Genomic DNA, 24,118 nt, shown 5'->3' with positions numbered 1-24,118 from the left:
CCATTTTTTCCCTGTACTACACTTATTTGCTTAAATGTTACAGCCTTTAAGGGAAAAGCCCATTTCCTGTTCATCTTTGTATCCTTCAAAAAGTCTTGCATTTATTAGATGCTCAGTAAATGTAGGATACATTGAATTAATTAAATATCTTTCTTTTACACTCTCTCCTCCTTTCCAAAGATGACAACACTTGCCAATAGCTGGACTGCCCTGCTGGACCTGTGGGACAAGCGTCAGCATCAATATGAGCAGTGCTTGGATTTGCACATGTTCTACCGAGACAGTGAGCAAGTAGACAGTTGGATGAGCAGACAAGAGGTAACAGAACAAGCCCAACAATCCATAAATCATTGCTCCCACCCCTTCAATACCACTATGAGCACCATCACCATCTTCATAACTACTTTTCTGGATCAAAGCTTGTTCTGAGAATTGGAGGGTGATCCACAAGAAGAAGATTCTACAATTTCTTCTTGGACAAATGCATAGAGGAATACTTAAATACATAGCATAGAAACTATTATCACAATTAACATAAGATAAAATGAACACCAAATTACTAACGGATCAGGAAGAAAAAATTATGATGAGTCAGGCAAGGTTAATCAAGAAAGGATTTTTGGAGGAGGTGAGCTGTCCTCTTGAGGGAGCTTTGATGGCTCAGAATAGTGCCTACACTGATTGGGAGAATGCTATGGGGGCAGATCCAGAGACATAGGTAAGAAAGTTGAATGAGAGGAATGGGAAGGAGGTTTTAAGCTTCTGGTATTTGAGGTTTGTCTTTACCTATTACCCCTCATTGTGCTAACACTAACCTTGTTCTCCGGATCCTCACCTCTCTCCTTATTCTTTGTCTCATGGATATTTAAAGGGGACTCTTTCTTACCAATGAGACACACATGTAGTATATCTGTCTGTCTCCTACAGGCCTTCCTGGATAATGAGGAACTGGGACACTCTCTGGGAAGCGCAGAGGCCCTTCTTGAGAAGCATGATGACTTTGAGAGAGCTTTTACTGCCCAAGAACAGAAGATCACGGTAAGAAATGATTCCTGGCTTGGGTATTGGGATCCATGTTTTTATAATTCATCCATATAACACCTGACCTTAGATAAAGCCACCCTATAACTACCAAGGAGTCCCTGAGTAATACAAACAGTCAACATGTTCTACTGCTAACCAAAAAGTTAGTGGTCCAGGTCAACCTAGAAGCATTTCAGAAGAAAGATCTGGCAATCTCCTGAAAAATCAGTGACGAAAAAACTAAGGAGCACAGTTTTACTCTGACATACTTGGGGTCACCATGAACTGAAATCCACTCAATGGCAACTGGTTTTGTTTTGTATTATTTTATAACCACCGGATATCACGTGAGGATGATTCTTAAAAGAAATGACACAGAGAAAAATAAGTTCATATATGTTCTCAACGACACACTTTTAGTTCTGTAAAGCATATTTAGAAAGCTTTTCAGAATGTCAGGCCCTTTTTATTTATCTATTTTTTGATGTAGTGCATGATTGTGTCTTGTTTTTTTCTTCAGTGTGAACAGAAGCTATTGGATCTATGTTCAATATAGAATCATTACGTAAGCATTTGAAATGCATTATTTAGATTTTTTTTTAGTTTTTTCTTCTCTAGTAATACCTTCCATCCACCATTCATTTGTCAGTTTGTCATACTGTGGTGGCTTGCATGGTGGCTTGCAAATCTACTGCAAAAGACCTCTTTAAAGTGTTAAAAACCAAAGATGTCACTTTGAGGACTAAGTCGTGCCTGACCCAAGCTATTGGATTTTTTAATTGCCTCATATGCATGTGAAAGCTGGACAATGAATAAGGAAGACAGAAGAAGAATTGATGTCTTTGAATTATGGTGTCTGTGAAGAATATTGAATATACCATGGACTGCCAGAAGAATGAATAAATCTGTCTTGGAAGAAGTATGCACACGTCTCACGTACTTTAGACATGCTGTCAGGAGGAACCAGTCCCTAGCAAAGGACATCATGCTTGGTAAAGTAGAAGATCAGCAAAAAAGAGAAAGACCCTTAATGAGATGGATTGATACCGTGGCTATAACAATGGGCTCAAACACAGCAACAATCGTGAGGATGGCACAGGACCTGGCAGTGTTTCATTCTGCCATACGCAGAGTCACTATGAGTCAGGACCAATTCGATGGCACATAACAATACAACAGTAAAATCTACACTTAGCTTTCTCTTCATTATTAATATCTACATATCAAAGTAATATTTATTGTTTTCATTTATAGAATTATCTTTGTATTTCTCTTCTAATACTACTACAGAGTTTTCCTGTGATCCTTAAGTTTAATGTCCCAGAAAGCTGGTCAATATGTAAGCAGGGCTCAGAGTATTATAAGGAAGACTTCATGGGTCCATTATACTGTATATCTTTCACTGTCTTCTAAGATGGTGCTGGCTTTAAATAACCACAACTACCACCACCACCAACAACAACAATAACAAATTAAAAGTTTCACTAATAATCTTTAATCAATACAGAGCTTAATATAGTTATTTGTTAATTCATATGTCTGTCCTATTGATTCTCACTGATAAAAGCTAACAGTTGTCAAATAACTGAAGAACTATCCCCTTTTTTTTTCAGAACTTAGACAAGACAGCAACAAAACTGATTGACGATAACCATTATGATTCAGAGAAAATTGCTGATATACGGGATAAGGTATGTCCAAGGCCCCAGATGTTCACTGGTCTGCCTGTGAATTGGGGTCAAAGAAAGTACTGGGGTTGTGGTGACCAGGATGGGTATTGAAGCTCATGTGTCCACATTTGGTTTTGCTGACAGTAAGGTTGCTTATGGTTTTTTGCAGCTGTTGAACTGGAGGGATGCCCTATTTGAAAGGGCTGCCACTCGACGTAGAGTGCTAGAGGATTCATTGCTTCTGCAGCGACTGTATCAAGACTTAGATGACCTAAAGAACTGGATCAACAAGAAGAAAAAGTTGGCAGATGATGAAGATTACAAGGTAGATAGGGTGTTCCAGCCCTGGACATACTCATTGGGAGTTAGTTTCATGGAATTTCAGTCTTAGAGCTGAAGTGGCCATATTCCAAAGAAGCTTCGGTCATATCCACTCCAAGTATAAATAAATGCTGGGATTGATTAGCCATTCCTGCCATGTGTCTAGAAGCAGGGAGTGGTGGTATGAGTGTCCCAAGCAATATCTGGCTCCATACTTGTACTAGACCAGTCCTCTCTTACATCCTAATCTTGACACAATTATATTTATAGTGAGAAATAACCCTGTCTTCAAAATCTCTGTTCTTCATTTTTCAAGGAATGATGTCCTTTTGTTTTTGTTTGTTTGTTTTGTTTTATATCTTGTCTCAGGATACACAGAATTTGAAGAGTCGAGTACAAAAGCAGCAAGTCTTTGAAAAGGAATTGGCAGATAATAAGATCCTACTCAATAACATACAGAAAACTGGCCAGAAAATGATTGAGGATGGTCACTACGCCTCTGACGAAGTGGCTGCTCTTGTGAGTGAAGTTGTCAGCCTCTGGGAGGAGTTGTTGGAGGCTACCGCACAAAAAGGTTGGAAGCAGAAGTTTTGGTGAAAAGACATTTCTTAAATTCTGAAACCTAGCTTTCTTATCTTTACCACCATGAATTTACCTGATGACCTCTGCACAAAGGGATGTTACCTGTTTGCTGGTCCTCCTGGTGTCTTCCTTCTTGTTGGTCAAGAAGCTCTTAAAGTGCAACATAAATTCACCACATGATATTTTAATACAATTTTGCTTTCTTCACTCATATAGAGTTGTTTTGTTTTTTAACTGAAATTACTTTTGTTTTCATTTTTCTCTTACTTTTTTCTTTCTCTCTTTTATAAATATTCAGGAACAATGGACTCATTATCAGCTATGTATCTAAAATTAAAAACAAACATACGAACAAACTCATTGCTGTCGAGTAGATTCTGACTCATAGTGACCCTATAGAACTGCTCCATATAATTTCCAAGGAGTGGCTGGTGGTTTTGAAATGACGACATTTTGGGTAGCAGCTGAGCTCTTAACCACTGTGCCACCAGGGCTCCATCTAAAATTAATGCCTTTAAATTAGGCCACTAATTAAAAAAAACTCAGGACACAATACACTGCAGTCTATAGACTGTAGTCTACAGCCTGTACTATGATTTAGGTTATTAAACTAGACATTAAAAGATTATCGATGCCACGTGCACTGTTCCTACAATATTTTTTTTTTTTTTTTGTGAATAGGACTTGACAATTGTTGCTTTTTATCTGAAAGTTTTCAGGATCTGCTGTATGCTCTTAAAAAAAATTCCACATCTTTCTGAATAGTCTCTACTTGTATTTAACCCCAATTCTTACAGTAATTAAAAAAAAAAAAAAGCAAGTGATAAATTTTGCCATCAATCTTCCCCTTGTTATGAAGATCATTTATAGATAAGACTCTGCTCTGGTTACAGAAGTTATGTCAGACTGATTTGTTTTGATATCATTCTGATTTTTGGTTAGGGAAAAAAAATCCAACTTGACTGTAGCAATAAGAAGTCTCTGCTTCTACCCCTAACTTTCCCACCATCAGGAGACACAGCCATTGTGGATATAATGTAAATAATATTGTAAGATCATAGAATAAAGAATTTAGAACAGTATGAGTAATCAAGACAGATTTTCTGGAAGAGACACTTTAAATTTTAAACTGAGCCAATCCCAAGTTTTCCACCTCTCTTGGAGAGTATGGTGTTTGGGTTTGAATCTGTTTAAAAATGAGATCTGATAAGAGAGGAACAAATACCATATGAAAATACCTGAGATAGTTAAAAAACCTTGATGCAGCAGTGCTTTATCTCACCAGGAAATAGAGCCTGTTTAATTTTGTTTTGAGAACATTACTATACTCAAAAACAAATACCATCAAAATTCTACAAATTTAAGGTGATTTCAGATACAATCTCAAGTGAGACAGTTGTGTATATATATATGTATATATATATATATATACGTATTCTCCCTTTGGAATATAAAAATGCTATATTGCTCTTTAAGTTGAGGGAAGGTAAATTATACTGCAGAAAGGAGCAGTATGGCACCTAATGCCTTTTATCGTATGTCTTCTCCCAGCGACACAGTTGTATGAAGCTAGCCAGCAGCTACAATTTGAAAACAATGCAGAAGATCTAAAGCGCTGGCTGACGGAGGTGGAGCAGCAAGTAACCTCGGAGGATTATGGGAAAGATCTGGCAGATGTCCAGAATCTACTCAGGAAACATGGCTTTCTGGAGTCAAATGTGGCTGCTCATCAGGTTTGTTGCTAGCTCTTTCACCGATTGTGGGAAATTGGTATATAAACTCTAAAAAGATCCACAAGAAATAATGCCAAGAAAGAAAGGGACTAAAGGTCAAAACTCATTTTTTTTTTTTAAGTTTGCCAACTTCCCCTTTTCAGTATCTCCTCTGACTCTTCTAAACAAAGCGGTGTTCTCTCAATCCAGAGGTCTGGATTCTGTATACAGTCTTGTTACTTACCAGTTACATGACCTTTTGTAGGCAACTTCATCTTTTTGTGCCTTGGTATTCTCAGCTGTAAGATAAGGGTTTTTGATAAAATTGCCTCTTCCTGTTCTGATTTTCTGTGATTTAAAGCTTGAAAATATCTTGAACTCTCTTATTGTTTTAATTAAGAAAACTGAAACCCAACACCCAAAAAGGCCAGAGAAATAGTGACCTCCCCAGTGTCACAGAGAAAATTAACAGCAGCACCAGAACTATGATGCAGATATCTAAGCTACTTGTGGGAGGGATTCTTCTTCCTACTCCCCACCAGACTGTTACTTAAGTAAACTTATTCAGTAAGTTTCTAGAGCATGGATAGTGCATAAGAGTTTCTGGAGAATTCAGTGGAAGTCCAATTCCAGTTGATTTGATTTCTCATTCCAGAAATCCTGGCTTGGATTTAAAAATGATTATGCTGTTTACTAGAAGGCCCTACTATCTGTCTGGTTAAAATAAACATTTATAATGTCTTCTCTTTGATTCTTCAGGGTCAATTGTAAAATACAGAATAATCTACAGAAAACAGAAAAACAAAAGTCATTAATATAACTTTAAGGATAGCTTAATCAGTTTCTAAATAAAATAAAAGGCTGGAGGTAGCAAAGCCATACAAAGATCGCTTGGAAGTCTACATGGAGGAACAGATTTTTTTTTTTTTTTATTAACTTGTATTGAGCTTCAAGTGAACGTTTACAAATCATGTCAGACTGTCACATATAAGTTTATATACACCTTACTCCATACTCCCACTTACTCTCCCCGTAATGAGTCAGCCCTTCCAGTCTATCCTTTCATGACAATTTTGCCAGCTTCCAACTCTCTCTATCCTCCCATCCCCCCTCCAGACAGGAGATGCCAACACAGCCTCAAGTGTCCACCTGATATAATTAGCTCACTCTTCATCAGCATCTCTCTCCTACCCACTGTCCAGTCCCTTTCATGTCTGATGAGTTGTCTTCGGGAATGGTTCCTGTCCTGTGCCAACAGAAGGTTTGGGGACCGTGACCGCCGGGATTCCTCTAGTCTCAGTCAGACCATTAGGTATGGTCTTTTTGTGAGAATTTGGGGTCTGCATCCCACTGATCTCCTGCTCCCTCAGGGGTCCTCTGCTGTGCTCCCTGTCAGGGCAGTCATCGATTGTGGCCGGGCACCAACTAGTTCTTCTGGTCTCAGGATGATGTAGGTCTCTGGTTCATGTGGCCCTTTCTGTCTCTTGGGCTCTTAGTTGTCCTGTAACCTTGGTGTTCTTCATTTTCCTTTGCTCCAGGTGGGTTGAGACCAATTGATGCATCTTAGATGGCCACTTGTTAGCATTTAAGACCCCAGGCGCCACATTTCAAAGTGGGATGCACAATGTTTTCATAATAGAATTATTTTGCCAATTGATGTAGAAGTCCCCTTAAGTCATAGTCCCCAAACTCCCGCCCTTGCTCTGCTGACCTTTGAAGCATTCATTTTATCCCGGAACCTTCTTTGCTTTTGGTCCAGGCCGATTGAGCTGACCTTCCATGTATTGACTATTGTCTTTCCCTTCACCTAAAGTAGTTCTTATCTACTAATTAATCAGTAAAAAACCCTCTCCTCCCATCACTCCCTCCCCCCCTCGTAACCGCAAAAGTATGTGTTCTTCTCAGTTTATACTACTTCTCAAGATCTTATAATAGTGGTCTTATACAATATTTGCCCTTTTGCCTCTGACTAATTTCGCTCAGCATAATGCCTTCTAGGTTCCTCCATGTTATGAAACGTTTCACAGATTTGTCACTGTTCTTTATTGATGTGTAGTATTCCATTGTGTGAATATACCACAATTTATTTATCCATTCATCCATTGATGGACACCTTGGTTGCTTCCAGCTTTTTGCTATTGTAAACAGAGCTGCAATAAACACGGGTGTGCATATATCTGTTTGTGTGAAGGCTCTTATTTCTCTAGGGTATAGTCCGAGGAGTGGGATTTCTGGGTTGTATGGTAGTTCTATTTCTAACTGTTTAAGATAACGCCAGATAGATTTCCAAAGTGGTTGTACCATTTTACATTCCCACCAGCAGTGTATAAGAGTTCCAATCTCTTCGCAGCCTCTCCAACATTTATTATTTTGTGTTTTTTGGATTAATGTCAGCCTTGTTGGAGTGAGATGGAATCTCATCGTAGTTTTAATTTGCATTTCTCTAATGGCTAATGATCGAGAGCATTTTCTCATGTATCTGTTAGCTGCCTGAATATCTTCTTTAGTGAAGTGTGTGTTCATATCCTTTGCGCACTTCTTGATTGGGTTGTTTGTCTTTTTGTGGTTGAGTTTTAACAGAATCATAGATTTTAGAGATCAGGCACTGGTCGGAGATGTCATAGCTGAAAATTCTTTCCCAGTCTGTAGGTGGTCTTTTTACTCTTTTGGTGAAGTCTTTAGATGAGCATAGGTGTTTGATTTTTAGGAGCTCCCAATTATCTGGTTTCTTTTTGTCGTTTTTGGTAATGTTTTGTATTCTGTTTATGCTTTGTATTAGGGCTCCTAAGGTTGTCCCTATTTTTTCTTCCATGACCTTTATCGTTTTAGTCTTTATGTTTAGGTCTTTGATCCACTTGGAGTTAGTTTTTGTGCATGGTGTGAGGTATGGGTCCTGTTTCATTTTTTTGCAAATGGATACCCAGTTATGCTAACACCATTTGTTAAAAAGACTATCTTTTCCCCAATTAACTGACAATTTTGTCAAATATCAGCTGCTCCCTATATCTGGGTTCTCAACTCTGTTCCACTGGTCTATGTGCCTGTTGTTGTACCAGTACCAGGCTGTTTTGACTACTGTGGCTGTATAATAGGTTCTGAAATCAGGTAGAGTGAGGCCTCCCACTTTCTTCTTCTTTTTCGATAATGCTTTGCTTATCCGAGGCTTCTTTCCCTTCCATATGAAGTGGGTGATTTGTTTCTCCATCACATTAAAAAATGTCATTGGAATTTGGATCGGAAGTGCATTGTATGTATAGATGGCTTTTGGTAGAATAGACATTTTTACTATGTTAAGTCTTTCTATCCATGAGCAAGGTATGTTTTTCCACTTAAGTATGTCCTTTTTAATTTCTTGTAGTAGAGCTTTGTAGTTTTCTTTGTGTAGATCTTTTACATCCTTGGTAAGATTTATTCCTAAGTATTTTATCTTCTTGGGGGCTACTGTGAATGGTATTGATTTGGTTATTTCCTCTTCGGTGTTCTTTTTGTTGATGTAGAGGAATCCAAGTGATTTTTGTATGTTTATCTTATAACCTGAGACTCTGCCAAACTCTTGTCTCAGTTTCAGTAGTTTTCTGGAGGATTCCTTAGGGTTTTCTGTGTATAAGATCATGTCATCTGCAAATAGAGATAATTTTACTTCTTCTTTGCCAGTCCGGATGCCCTTTATTTCTTTGTCTAGCCTAATTGCTCTGGCTAGGACTTCTAGCACAATGTTGAATAAGAGCGGTGATAAAGGGAGAACAGATTTTTGAAGGAAAGAAAAGATGAGATTTGGAGAAAAGTAAAAAAAAAAAAAAAAGTTATCCAGAGGGACAGGAGAAACAGCATATGTGAATACTTAATATGTGCCCCTACCTGAGAATGGTAGGGCAGCCATTCCTGGGAATTGGTTTTCCTTGTAGGGGTGGATGCTAAGACATGATGCTTTCAAAGGAAATTTTTGGTACAAAGAGTTAAAGCTTGAAAAGATTTTTAATATGCTCTAGTTCAAACTCCTCATTCTAAAAAAAAAAAATAGATGAGGAAAATAAGGTCAAAACAGATGAAAGATCTTTCCCAATATTACATGGATATTGAGTGACATCCAAGGGCAGAATCCAGGTCTCTTATTTCCTTAGTGTGGGGCGTCAACCACTACATTAGTGGTTTTCAAAGATGTCTTAGTTATCTAGTGCTGCTACAACAGAAATATCACAAGTGGGTGACTTTAACAAACAGAAATTTATTTTCTCACAGTTTAGGAGGCTTGAAGTGTGAATTCAGGGTGCTAGATCTAGGGGAAGACTTTTTCTCTCTGTTGGCTCTGAGGGAAGGTCATTATCTCTTCAGCTTCTTTATCCTGGTTCCTTGGAGATCTCCATGTGGCTTGGCATCAGTCTTTGCCTCACCTCTGCTTGCCTAATCCACAACTTTTAGTTCTTGTAAGAGATTAACTCAAGGCACACACTACACTAATCCTGCCTCATTAACAAAACAGAAAACTTATTCCCAAATGGGATTATAACCACAGGCATAGAGGTTAGGATTTCCAACACGTATTTTGGGGGGACACAATTCAATCTATAACATTCTACCCTTTGGCACCCCAAAAATCATGTCCTTGCCACATGCAAAATATATTCACCCTATCACATTATGCCAAAAGTCTTAAATCAATTCCAAGTCCATCAAATACGGGTCAGATGTAAGGCATATTTCATCCTGGGGCCAAATTCCTCTTCATCTGAGAACCTGTGAAATCTAGATTTACAAGTTATCTGTTTCCAAAGTACAATGGTGGAACATGTACAACGTAGACATTTCCATAACAAACGGGAGAAATTAGAGGGAAAAAATGAATAACAGCACCCAGCAAGTCTAAATCCCAGTAGAACAATTTATAGTAGCTCTTTAGGCTTTTTTTTTTTTCTCTAGGCTTGAAAATAATTCTCTGTTCTTTGGACCAGCTGGGCAATGGCTCTGCCTCCCAAACTCTGGGTGTTGGCCATGCCCTCTGGATTCTGGGTGGAGGTCCCTTGGCCCTGGGCTCTGCCATCCAGGCCCTCTGGGATGGCAACTCTGCTCCGTGAGCTTATGGCAGCCCCATTTTCCTAGTATATCTGAGTGGTGACTCCACCCCCTTGGCCCCAGCAGATCCTGTTTTCTGCTCCTTGAGCAAGGCAGCCCCACATCCACAGTTTTGGGTGGCGGCCTCATCCCCCTGGTACACCTTAACAGCAGACCCACACTCTGGAGCCCAGTTGGTAAAGATCCAACTCTTTGAAACCTAGGAGTCTGTGGTCCCACCCTTTGAGATCCAGGAAACCATGGCCACTCCCTTTGAAACCAAGAAGGCTCTGCTTCCTGTATTCCTTCCAACAGTTCTGCTGATCTCTGAGCTGCTCCAGGGATGGTCCATTTCTTTTCTTGAAGAACAACAGATGAAGTTCTTTTGGCCTGTTTTCTGTCTGTAGAATTCCAACAGGCAGAAAGTTTTCTTTCCTTTAGTCCTGTCTCCATCACTTTTAGTCTAAGTTGATGTGTTTTCTGTTGTGGTAGTTGATTTAATCCATCAGTCACAGGTTTAATCTGCTTAAAAAAAGATTGTACAGCCACATCTTTGGTGAACATTCTAGGACACATGTTCTTAGTTTGTACAACAAAATTTTCCAAATTTTTAAGCTCTGTTTTGATTTTGCACAGTTCATTTTTAAGTTCATCTCTTTCCTCTCACATTTAGTGTAATAGGCAAGGAGAAACCATGTGCCCCCTTCAAGCTCTTGCTTAGAAATCTCATTAGACAGATATCTAAGTTCATCACTTATGGGTTCTACTTTCCACCAAATATATGAACATGTTGTTGTTGTTAGGTGCCGTCGAGACAGTCCCGACTTATAGTCACCCCATGCACAACAGAACAAAACACTGCCCAGTCCTACACTATCCTTACAATCATTGTTATGCTTGAGCTCATTGTTGCAGCCACTGTGTCAATCCACCTCTTTGAGGGTCTTCCTCTTTTCCGCTGACCCTGAACTCTGCCAAGCATGATGTCCTTCTCCAGAGACTGATCCCTCCTGACAACATGTCCAAAGTATGTAAGACGCAGTCTCACCACCCTTGCCTCTAAGGAGCATTCTGGCCGCATTTCTTCTAAGACGGATTTGTTTGTTCTTTTGGCAGTCCATGGTATATTCAATATTCTTCACCAACACCACCATTCGAAGGCGTCAATTCTTCTTCGGTCTTCCTTATTCATTGTCCAGCTTTCACATGCATGTAATGTGATTGAAAAAACCACGGCTTAGGTCAGGCACACCTTAGTCTTCAGGGTAACATCTTTCCTCTTCAACACTTTGGAGAGGTGCTTTGCAGCAGATTTGCCCAATGCAATGCATCTTTTGATTTCTTGACTGCTGCCTCCATGGCTGTTGATTGTGGATCCAAGTAAAATGAAATCCTTGACAACTTCAATCTTTTCTCCATTTATCATGATGTTGCTCATTGGTCCAGTTGTGAGGATTTTGGTTTTCTTTATATTGAGGTGCAGTCCATACTGAAGACTGTGGTCTTTGATCTTCATTAGTAAGTGCTTCAAGTCCTCTTCATTTTCAGCAAGCAAGGTTGTGTCATCTGCATAACGCAGGTTATTAATAAGTCTTCCTCCAATCCTGATGCCCCGTTCTTCTTCATACAGTCCAGCTTCTCGTATTATCTCTTCAGCATACAGATTAAATAGGTATGGTGAAAGAATACAACCCTGACGCACACCTTTCCTGACTTTAAACCAATCAGTATCCCCTTGTTCTGTCCGAACAACTGCCTCTTGATCTATGTAAAGGTTCCTCATGAACACAATTAAGTGTTCTGGAATTCCCATTTTTTGCAGTGTTATCCATAGTTTGTTATGATCTACACAGTCGAATGCCTTTGCATGATCAATAAAACACAGGTAAACATCCTTCTGGTATTCTCTGCTTTCAGCCAGGATCCATCTGACATCAGCAATGATATCCCTGGTTCCATGTCCTTTTCTGAAACCAGCCTGAATTTCTGCCAGTTCCCTGTCAATATACTGCTGCAGCCATTTGTTTAATGATCTTCAGCAAAATTTTGCTTGTGTGTGATTTTAACGATATTGTTCTATAATTTCCACATTCAGTTGGATCACCTTTCTTGGAAATAGGCATAATATGGATCTCTTCCAAACAGTTGGCCAGGAAGCTGTCTTCCATATTTCTTGGCATAGACAAGTGAGCACCTCCAGCACTGCATCTGTTTGTTGAAACATCTCAATTGATATTCCATCAATTCCTAGAGCCTTGTTTTTTGCCAATGCCTTCAGAGCAGCATGGACTTCTTCCTTCAGTACCATCGGTTCCTGATCATATGTCACCTCTTGAAATGGTTGAAGATCGACTAATTCTTTTTGGTATAATGACTCTGTGTATTCCTTCCATCTTCTTTTGATGCTTCCTGCATCATTTAATATTTTCTCCATGGAATCCTTTGCTATTTAACTTGAGGCTTGAATTTTTTCTTCAGTTCTTTCAGCTTGAGAAACTCCGAGCGTGTTCTTCCCTTTTGGTTTTCCATCTCCAGCTCTTTGCACATGTCATTATAATACTTTACTTTGTCTTCTCAAGAGGCCCTTTGAAATCTTCTGTTCAGTTCTTTTACTTCATCAATTCTTCCTTTTGCTTTAGCTGCTTGATGCTCAAGAGCAAGTTTCAGAGTCTCCTCTGACATCCATCTTGGTCTTTTCTTTCTTTCCTGTCTTTTCAATGACCTCTTGCTTTCTTCATGGATAATGTCCTTGATGTCATTCCACAACTCGTCTGGTCTTCGGTCTACTTCTGAAAAGCATTAGCCAGTGAAAACCTTATGAATATGAACATAATTTAGACAAATTCTTTGGCACTGCATAAAAAACATTGCTCTTTTTCCATTTTCCCATCACATGTTCATCATTTTCTTTTAAAGCATCACGAGAAGCACATTTAATGTCCACATTTCTAGTAACATTCTGTATCTGGTACCATATGTATTCTCTATGATGATACTTTCTCCATAGTTCTGCTTACTTCCTTCTGAGCACTCACCAGAATTATCTTTGATGTCCATCATTTTACCAACATTCTCTTCAAGGCAATCTAAGCTTTTTACTACTAGTCACCTTAAAACTCTTCCAGTCTCTATTCATTACCAAACTTCAGAAAAACTTCCACATTTTAAGTATTGGTTAGTGCAACACCCACTTCTGGTACCAAATTCTGTCTTAGTTATCTAGTGCTACTACAATAGAAATACCACAAGTGGGTGTCTTTAACAAACAGAAATTTATTTTCTCACAGTTTAGGAGGCTAGAAGTCTGAATTGAGGGTTCTGGCTCTAGGGGAAGCCTTTCTCTCTCTGTTGGCTCTGGGGGAATGTCATTGTCTCTTCAGCTCTTTTTCTTGGTTCGCTGGAGGTCTCTCTGTAGCTTGGCATCAATCTTTCCCGTCTCTGCTTGCCTAATCTACTCCTTTTATCTCTTGTAAGAGATTTACTCAAAACACACCCTACACTAATCCTGCCTCATTAACAAAACAAAACTCATTCCCAAATGGAATTATAACCACAGGCATAGAGGTTAGGATTTACAACATATATTTTTTGAGATACATTTCAATCCATAGCAAAAGAGCATTGTGGATCCATGTTGATGATAATGATGACATTTGAAAATCATTCTATTATACTATGATATGCTCCAAAGTCAAAGTGACCTAACTGTTGGCTAGTCAAAGACTTTTATTTTAATTCTTTATGTAGCCTTTAATTTTTTTATGAAGAAGTGGGTATGTGTTCAAAGAAGTTATTTATGGTCAATGTTTTGTTCTACACTGAGAAAACATAGATCAAACTCTTAACAGGTTGAGCCCTGGATGGCAAAATAGAATAAGTAAAACCAACGTCTGCTGTTCCCCTGTCTCTTAACTATTTCTCTTACGTGTAATTCACGCCCCCATCACCAACAACAGCAAACAAACAAAACAAATAGACAAACAGTAAACCTGAGTACTGTGTTTCTGCCAGGCCAGTAATGGTTGACTAGTGAAGATGAAATATGTCTCTTGCATCTATTTTACCATACAGACATACAACCAAAGTCTTGTTTCTAGGAAGACACTTCAAAACCCTGTTTCTATTGTTTTCCTTTCTCCAACATGGTCCAAATGGGGACCATGATTTTCTCAAGTTCATACAAGGAGGTACTGGCTAAGGCTATGCCTTTGCATTTCTTTTCTGTGGTTCTGACATTTTCTGAAATTTGTTTTCTTAGCATCATGTTTCAGCTCATAGGTCCTGTTTCTGCTATACAACAAATTTAAGCCTTAGAAGTTTCAATTTTATTTACATTTGTAGTTCATTTTAAAGAGAGTAATACAGGATGGAAATGGAACTGAGGTGACAAAAACCTCCCAGTGTCTTTCTCAGAGCCACGATTTACTAACACTCCCAAATATTTAAGCTTTGCATCCCTATAAACATTTTGTCCTTTTCGAAATGTAGTTTTAGAGCTACTGTCTCATTTATTACTCTCAGCTCGATGAGGTATTCCATGCTGTAGTAACTTCTCCTACTCTTTTCCACTAGTTAAATTAGAGTTTCTAACATGGTATAGCAGCATTGGTGGCATAATGGTTAAGAGCTACGGCTGCTAACCAAAAGGTCGGCAGTTCGAATCCACCAAGCACTCCTTGGAAACCTTATGGGGCAGTTCTACTCTGTCCTTTAGGGTCTATATGATTCAGAATCAACTCCATGGCAAGGGGTTTTTAACAGGTAACATGGTATATATGAGAGCTGATTCTCCCCATGCACTCCTCCCCCAAGCCCCAATCTCTGCCTTTATAATCTTTTCTATTTCTCCCTCAGGATCAGGCGGACATCCTCACAGACCTGGCTGAATATTTTGAAAAAATAGACCATCCTAATGCTGGGGACATACGGTCCAGGCAGGAGTCCTTGGTTTCCCGATATGAAGCCCTGAAAGAGCCTCTGGCCACCCGGAGAAAGAAGCTCATCGACCTCTTGCACTTGCAGCAGATTTGCAGAGACACTGAGGATGAGGAGGCCTGGATTGAAGAGACAGAACCCTCAGCAGCTTCTACCTACCTTGGTTAGTACAGGCTGAGCTGGCTGTGCCACAGGAAAGGACCAAGGTGTCTGCAGATGGATGGAGAGATTTGAGATACAGTGAGGGGGTGGAAAGTGCTCTCAGCTCTTCTCCTTCAGACTCATGAGAATTTGTCCAGTCTTCCACAGGAAGATTTTGTAAAACAAATTCAGACTGAAGAATCCACCTCTAAAACAGCAGACACGAACAGTGCAATGATTTCAGGGCCTCTGGGAAGAGCTAAAGTGCTCAGTGTTTCTTGCAGCTTGCTGTACCTTTAGTTATTGTGAAAGTCCTTGGCAAAGTAATTACGGTTAATGTTTCAGGTACCAGATATTTTCATCTAGGCTGTTAGTGCCACTCTCCTTGTTCTATATTTTTGTCTATGACCCCCTTTTTAAATTATATGAGCTATTACAGGGATAAAAAAGGATGAAGCAGATAAAGTACATATTGTTCTTTCCTTGGAAGCTGTCATTTCACCGGTGTTAGTTGCCAGGTGCTTGCATTGCAAGACAGGAAAAGCTGCATACAAATACAGTGGAAATTTTGCACACATGTACTAGGAGTATATAGGAGGGACTGAACAATGATGACAATGGTGAGGTTAGTCTGAGAATGCTTCCTAAAAGAGAGAAGTCTGAGCCTTACTTGAAGAGTGGGAGAGATGAGCCTTTGGCAGAGATTTTCTGGAGAGGCAGTTTGAATGAAAAGTAGAAGGAAGAAAAGCTCAGAGGAAAGAGTGGTGACACATGGATGGGAGACAGGCAGGATGAAGTAGACAGCAGGAACTGGGAATATTAGAAGGTGTAGGAAATTCACAATAGGTAGTACTTATTGTGTGTTTATTTGTTAATGTTAAGCATAAAGTGAGACACATTATTATTTCTCATCCTTACAAAGAAAACTTCAAGGATGCCCTTATCATCGTGAAAAAAACTTACATTTAAATGATTTAAGAACTTTCTGAAGTCCATAGAAATTAGCAAGTGGTAGATATTGCTTTTTATGCTATGATATGAGAAAAGAAAATTAGTTGCATGGTATTAGAAATTTGAGTTTAGAAGTCTCCTTCCTACCTATCTTCAAAGAAAACAGTGGTTTCCTCATTATCTTCTGTAGAAAAATTAATTGAATTTTCTTAGTATGAAGAGACAAGAGCAAGAAAAAAGCTGAGTGGAGTTAATTCTGATGGTATAAGTTTCAGGAAACCCACTCATTGAGTATAACCTCAAATGGAAGAACTTGTTGGCCCAAGAGTTCTAATAAAATGAGATAGGATTTTCTTATTCCATACATCAGGATAATCTCATAACTTGAAATCTTTCTCCTATACAGGTAATAACGTGATTGCCGCCATGAATCTCCTGAACAGGCATCAAGTTATCTTGGCTGATATTGCCAGCCATGAGCCAAACATTCAAGTGATAACAGAGAGAGGAAACAAAATGGTAGAGGAAGGTATGTATGGTGCAAATTGGGTTGGCTAAATCATCACTATTCCAGACCTCTGTGAAGAAGCTTGCAGCATCTTAGGGCTTCAAAGGGCTTCCATCTTCCTACTCAATGCAGAAATTCCCTTTGGACATTTTTAACAGCTAGGTATACATCTTTGCATATTCCAGTAATAACAATCACCCTATCTCATGAGCCAGTCCTTCCTCTCTTTTGCAAAGCCAAAACTGTTAAAAATAAAATATATTTTACCATAATCATAAATATGCTCCTCTGTAGAGGAATTCAGAATTTAAGCTCCAAAGCCTCATAAAACAAATCAGATCCCACTCCCATTTGGTAGCTTCCAGATCTGTGAAGACAACACTGAAGTTCCCAGTACATTATTGTTTTTATGTTAAACAGTATGTATTCCTTAATTTTTCACTTTATACAGTGTAAATACGTTTCCTTATCTTGGTTTCCCATCTTCAGAAACTCCAGCTGCTTAAATAGGATATTCAGAACTAAACATCATAGGCTAGGTTTGGTATAGGCAATGCAGATTACATCTATTAATTGAAGAATAAATTGCTGCCAGCCCATGTCCAGCTTTAAAAAATGTATAGGTTAACATTCAGACAGTTGAGCAAAACCTCAGATCCCAGAGGGGTGGAGCCAAGATGGTGGAATAGTCAGACGCTTCTGGTGATCCCTCTTACAAGAAAGACCCCCCCAAAACAAATGAAACAATTATATATATGACAAGCTAGGAGCCCTGAACATCAAAGGCAAACTTAGGAAATCGGACTGAATGGCAGGGGGAGGGAGAGATGGTTCAGAAGTGGCAAGGAGTTGCTGGACCTTACTCAGTGGGAACCAGCACACCTCAGGCACAATCCCCTGGAGCAACCATGGCGGGGTTGGTGGTAGTGTTTGGGATGCAGTTTCCTCAGGGAGAGACAGCAAGCCCCACACTCTACTCACACCTCCAGAACCAGACAAGAACAGTGCTCTCAGCAAAAGGTAAGTAATTGCATTGATTTTACCATGCCCCAAGCCTGTAAGCCAGCTTCAGTGGCTGTTGATATCCCTTGGGCCTGAGATATGTCCTACTGATTGTCCTGAGCCATTCTCCTGGCTTTGGGGAAGGAATAAATTTAATAACCAGGGGAAAAGATAATCTGCCAGCTCCACTAAGCTGGGGAGCTCAGGACAGGAGCAGCTCCTGTCCAGGCACAAACGGTCCACGAACTTTGAATACCTTTCACCCCCGCATGGACCTGTATGGACCATTTCAGAATAGTAGGCCCTTGTTGGCAGACTGCAAAGTGCATGCGCTTGAGATCTGACTTCAACTGTTTCTGCCATGTGGTGGAGGCTTTTTTTTTTTTTTTTGATGTTTGACACCATTTTGCCTATTAAACAGGGTCCTCACCTACCCACATCAGTGGCCTGAGGACTGGTGGCACCACCCTTGTCACATAACCACCCACAACAGGGGTCCAAGGATAAATGGTGCCTCCCAGAGAATTGGGTGCCCATGCTATGGCTGCAGAACCTATTCACCTGTGCGCTTTAGGGAACAGGAACACACTTTCTTCACAGACACTCGGGGGATGGTTGTCAGCAGCCTGCCTTGTGCAGAGCATGACCCCCTGCTGCAAACAGATATCCGTGCCTACACCAATCACCCCTACCCCTCTAAGACTGTAGAACAGGGCCTGTACTACACACTTGATGCCCAACGATCTAGACACCTGAGGTGAATCCATACAAGAAAATTGAATGGACTCCTAGGTTTATATACCTGGTAACAGCTCTAGCCATCTGGTGACAGGACATTAGAGATTCAAAGGTGCAAATAATCAAGCTACCTCACTCAAGCAGCCTATTTGGGCACATCAAAACAAAGCAAGAAGGTAGGATACAGTAAGCAAACATAAAATAAATTAATACAATAACATACATGGCTCAGAGAAAAAAAATCCAATACCAAATCACATAAAGGAGCAGACCACAATCACTTCAACAAGCTCTCGAATCAAAGAATCAAGGAATAGTCCAGACGAAGATGTTACCAGATGAAGAACTACCAGATGTAGAATACAAAAGATTAATATACAGAAGTCTTCAAAAGATCAGGAAGCAAACCAGGCAAAATGCAGAACAATACAATGAACACACAGAAAAAGCACTTGAAGAAATTAAAAAGGTTAATCAAGAAAGTAATGAAAAATTCAATAGGCTGCAAGAATCCATAGAGAGATTCAGAAACTCAGAAGATTAATAATAAAATTTCAGAATTAGACAACTCGATAGAAAGTCAGAAGAGCAGAACTGAGGGACCGGAAGGCAGAATTAGTGAGATTGAAGATAAAACACTTGGCACCAATATACTTGAATAAAAATCTGATAAAAGAATTTTTAAAAATGAACAAACCGTAAGAATCATGTGGGACACTATCCAGAGAAATAACCTACAAGTGATTGGAGCACCATAACAGGGAGGGATAACAGAAAATATGGACAGAATTGTTGAAGATTTGTTGGCAGAAAATTTCCCTGATATTGTGAAAGATAAGAAGACATCTATCCAAAAAGTTCTTCGAACCCCATATAAGGTAGAACTTACAAGAAAGTCACCAAGACAGACTATAATCAATCTTGCCAAACCAAAGATAAAGAATTTTAAGAGCAGCTAAGGATAAATGAAAAGTCACCTACAAAGGAGAGTCAATAAGAATAAGCTCAGACGACTGGGCAGAAACCATGCAGGCAAGAAGGCAATGGGATGACTTATATAAAGCATTGAAGGAAAAAAAAAATTGCCAGCCAAGAATCATATCCAACCCAATCCTGTGCCATCGAGTCGATTCCAACTCATAGCAACCCTATAGGACAGAGTAGAACTGCCCCATAGAGTTTCCAAGGAGCGTCTGGTGGATTTGAACTGTCAACCCTTTGGTTAGCAGCCATAGCACTTAACCACTATGCCACCAGGGTTTCTGCCAAGAATCATATATCCAGCAAAACTGTCTCTCAAATATGAAGGCGAAACTGGGACATTTCCAGATTAACAGAAGTTTTAGGGAATTTGTGAAAAAACAAACCAAAACTACAAGCAATACTAAAGGGAGGCCTCTGGTTAGAAAATCAGTAATATCAGATATCAGCCCATGACAAGAACACATGATAGAGCAACCAGATATCAGCCCAGATAGGGAAATCACAAAAATAAATCAAGATAAAAAAATGCTCAAAACAGGGAAACAACACTGTCATTATGTAAAAGATGACAGCATTAAAACAATAAAGAGGGACAAAAAATGTACTCATAGATCTTTCTCATGGAGAGGGAGTCAAGGCAATATAATGAAATAAAAGTTTGGTTTAAACTTACAAAAATAAGGGTAAATATTAAAGTAACAACAAAGCAGGCTAACAATCCTAAACATCAAAATAAAATAGAAGAAAAACATAAACACTCCACAAAAACAAAATCGACAGGAAAAAAATCAGAGGAAAAGACAATACACAATGAAAAACTATTCAGCACAAAAAAGTTAGTGGGGTGCTTGCTTCGGCAGCACATATATTAGAACTGAAACAATACAGAGAAGATTAGCATGGCCCCTGCACGAGGAAGACACGCAAATTTGTGAAGCGTTCCATATTTTTACATAAAACAAACTCTATTAGCATTGAAAAGTGACATAGACAGCTCCACAATAATAGTAGGAGACTTCAACACACCACTTTTGGTGAGGGACAGGACATCCAGAAAGAAGCTCAATAAAGACACGGAAGATCTAAATGCCACAATCAACCAACTTGACTTCACAGACATACAGAATGCTCCACCCAACAGCAACCAAGTGTGTTTTCTTTTCTAGTGCACATGGAACATTCTCTAGAATATACCACATATTAGAACATAAAGCAAGCCTTAGCAGAATCCAAAACATTGAAATATTACAAATCATCTTCTCTGACCATAAGGCCATAAAAGTGGAAATCAATAACAGGAAAAGCAGGGAAAAGAAACAAACACTTGGAAACTGAACAATACCCTGCTCAAAAAAGACTGGGTTATAGAAGACATTACGGACGGAATAAAGAAATTCAGAGAATCCAATGAGAATGAAAACACTTCCTACCAGAACCTTTGGGACAGAGCAAAAGAGGTGCTCAGAGGCCAATTTATAAAAATAAATGCACACATCTGAAAAGAAGAAAGGGTCAAAATCAAAGAATTATCCCTACAACTTGAACAAATAGAAAGAGAGCAACAAAAGAAACCCACAGACACCAGAAGAAAACAAATAATAAAAATTAGAGCTGAATTAAATGAAATAGAAAACAAAAACAATTGAAAGAATTAACAAGACCAAAAGCTGGTTTTTTGAAAAAATCAACAAAATTGATAAACCAATGGCCAAACTGACAAAAGAAAAACAGGAGAGGAAGCAAATAACCCAAATAAGAAATGAGATGGGCGATATTACAAGAGACCCAACTGAAATTAAAAGAATCATATCAGATTACTATGAAAAACTGTACTCAAACAAATTTGAAAACCTAGAAGAAATGAATTCCTAGAAACACACTACTTACCTAAACTAACACAAACTGAGGTAGAACAACTAAATAGACCCATAACAAAAGTAGAGATTGAAAAGGTAATCAAAAAACTCCCAACAAAAAAAAAGCCCTGGTCCGGACAGCTTCACTGCAGAGTTCTACCAAACTTTCAGAGAAGAGTTAACACCACTACTACTAAAGGTATTTCAGAGCATAGAAAAGGATGGAATACTACCCAACTCATTCTATGAAGCCACCATATCCCTGATACCAAAACCAGGTAAAGACGCCACAAGAAAAGAAAATTATTGACCTATATCCCTCATGAACTTAGATGCAAAAATCCTCAACAAAATTCTAGCCAATAGAATTCAACACATACCAAAAAAATAATTCACCATGACCAAGTGGGATTCATACCAGATGTGCAGGGATGGTTCAACATTAGAAAAACAATTAATGTAATCCACCACATAAATAAAACAAAAGACAAGAATTACATGATCTTATCTATTGATGCAGAAAAATCATTTGACAAAGTTCAACACCCATTCATGATAAAAACTCTCAGCAAAATATGAATAGAAGAAAAATTCCTCAACATAATAAAGGGCATTTATACAAAGCCAACAGCCAACATCACCTTAAATGGAGAGAGCCTGAAGACATTCCCAATGAGATCGGGAACTAGACAAGGACGTGCTTTATCACCACTCTTATTCAACATTGTGCTGGAAGTCCTAGCCAGAGCAATTAGGCTAGATAAAGAAATAAAGGGCATCCAGATTGGCAAGGAAGAAGTGAAAGTATCTCTATTTGCAGATGATAGGATCTTATACACAGAAAACCCTAAGGAATCCCGAAGAAAACTACTGAAACTAATAGAAGAGTCCGGCAGAGTATCGGGATACAAGGTAAACATACAAAAATCAGTTGGACTCCTCTACACCAACAAAAAGAACATCGAAGAGGAAATCACCAAATCAATGCCATTTACAGCAGCCCCCAAGAAGATAAAATACTTAGGAATAAATCTTACCATAGATGTAAAAGACTTATACAAAGAAAACTACAGTATACTTCTGCAAGAAACCAAAAGAGACTTACATTAGTGGAAGAACATACCTTGCTCACGGATAGGAAGACTTAACATTATAAAAATGTCTATTCTACCAAAAGCGATCTATACATTTAATGCAATTCCAATCCAAATCCCAAGGACATTCTTTAATGAGATGGAGAAACAAATCACCAACTTCATATGGAAGGGAAAGAGGCCCTGGATAAGTAAAGCAAACTGAAAAAGAAAAAGTGGGAGGCTTCGCACAGCCTGATTTTAGAACCTATTATACCACAACAGCAGTCAAAACAGCCTGGTACTGGTACAACAACAGATACAGAGACCAATGGAACAGAATTGAGAATTCAGACATAAATCCATCCACATATGAGCAGTTGATATTTGACAAAAGCCCCAAAACAGTTAAATGGGGAGAAAACAGTCTTTTTAACAAACAGTGCTGGCATAACTGGATATCTATTTGCAAAAAAATGAAACAAGACCTATACCTCACACCACGCACAAAAACAAGCTCAAAATGGATCAAAAACCTAAATATAAAATCTAAAATGATAAAGATCATGGAAGAAAAAAATAGAAACAACGTTAGGAGTCCTAATACATGGCATAGAACAGTATACAAAACTTTACTAACAATGCAGAAGAAAACCTAGATAACTGGGAGCTCCTAAAAATCAAACACCTATGCTCATCCAAAGACTTCACCAAAAGACTAAAAAGATTACCTGCAGACTGGGAAAAAGTTTTTAGCTATGACATTTTTGATCAGTGTCTGATCTCTAAAATCTACATGATGCTGCAACAACTCAACAACAAAAATACAAATAACACAGTTAAAAAAATGGGCAAAGGATATGAACAGGCACTTCACCAAAGAAGACATTTCAGGAAGCTAACAGATGCATGAAGAAATGCTCACAATTCTTAGCCATTAGAGAAATGCAAATCAAAGCTACAGTGAGATTCCATCTCACTCCAACAAGGCTGGCATTAATCCAAAAAACACAAAATAATAAATGTTGGAGAGGTTGTGGAGAGACTGGAACACTTAAACACTGCTGGCGGGAATGTAAAATGGTACAACCACTTTGGAAATCAATTTGGTGCTTCCTTAAAAGGCTAAAAATAGAATTACCATACGATCCAGCAACCCCACTCCTTGGAATATATCCTACAGAAGATCCAGCAACCCCACTCCTTGAAATATATCCTAGAGAAATAAGAGCCTTTACATGAACAGATATATGCACACCCATGTTCATTGTAGCACTGTTTACAATAGCAAAAAGATGGAAGCAACCAAGGTCCCCATCAATGGATGAAAGGATAAATATATGTGGTATATTCACACAATGGAATACTACACATTGATAAAGAACAGTGATGAATCGGTCAAACATCTCATAACATGGAGGAATCTGGAAGGCATTATGCTGAGTGAAATTAGTCAGATGCAAAAGAACAAATATTGTATGAGACCACTATTATAAGAATTGAAGAAATAGTTTAAACAGAGAAGAAAATATTCTTTGATGGTTACAGAGGTGGGGAGGAAGGGCTGGAGAGA

At 38.9% G+C, this 24,118-nt stretch overlaps 1 protein-coding gene and 1 non-coding gene across 2 annotated transcripts in view; both read left to right on the top strand.

The window, feature by feature from the left end:
- The window catches only part of SPTA1 (spectrin alpha, erythrocytic 1), a 107,850-nt gene that overhangs the window by 18,984 nt on the left and 64,748 nt on the right, over positions 1–24,118 (top strand). Inside the window, exons 11-18 of the mRNA XM_049880879.1 lie at positions 181–318; positions 928–1,038; positions 2,637–2,714; positions 2,863–3,018; positions 3,384–3,588; positions 5,148–5,329; positions 15,212–15,455; positions 16,791–16,913. Of these exons, the coding sequence (XP_049736836.1) occupies positions 181–318; positions 928–1,038; positions 2,637–2,714; positions 2,863–3,018; positions 3,384–3,588; positions 5,148–5,329; positions 15,212–15,455; positions 16,791–16,913 (1,237 nt within the window). The remainder of the gene's footprint in view (positions 1–180; positions 319–927; positions 1,039–2,636; positions 2,715–2,862; positions 3,019–3,383; positions 3,589–5,147; positions 5,330–15,211; positions 15,456–16,790; positions 16,914–24,118) is intronic.
- Positions 20,461–20,567, top strand: LOC126074105 (U6 spliceosomal RNA). Its single transcript, XR_007516913.1, has one exon. It is a non-coding gene; the product is annotated as a U6 spliceosomal RNA (small nuclear RNA).

The sequence above is a fragment of the Elephas maximus genome, chromosome 3 (genome assembly GCF_024166365.1).
Source record: "Elephas maximus indicus isolate mEleMax1 chromosome 3, mEleMax1 primary haplotype, whole genome shotgun sequence".
In the NCBI taxonomy this organism is placed as follows: domain Eukaryota; kingdom Metazoa; phylum Chordata; class Mammalia; order Proboscidea; family Elephantidae; genus Elephas; species Elephas maximus.
This window is presented reverse-complemented; position numbering and strand designations above follow the sequence as displayed.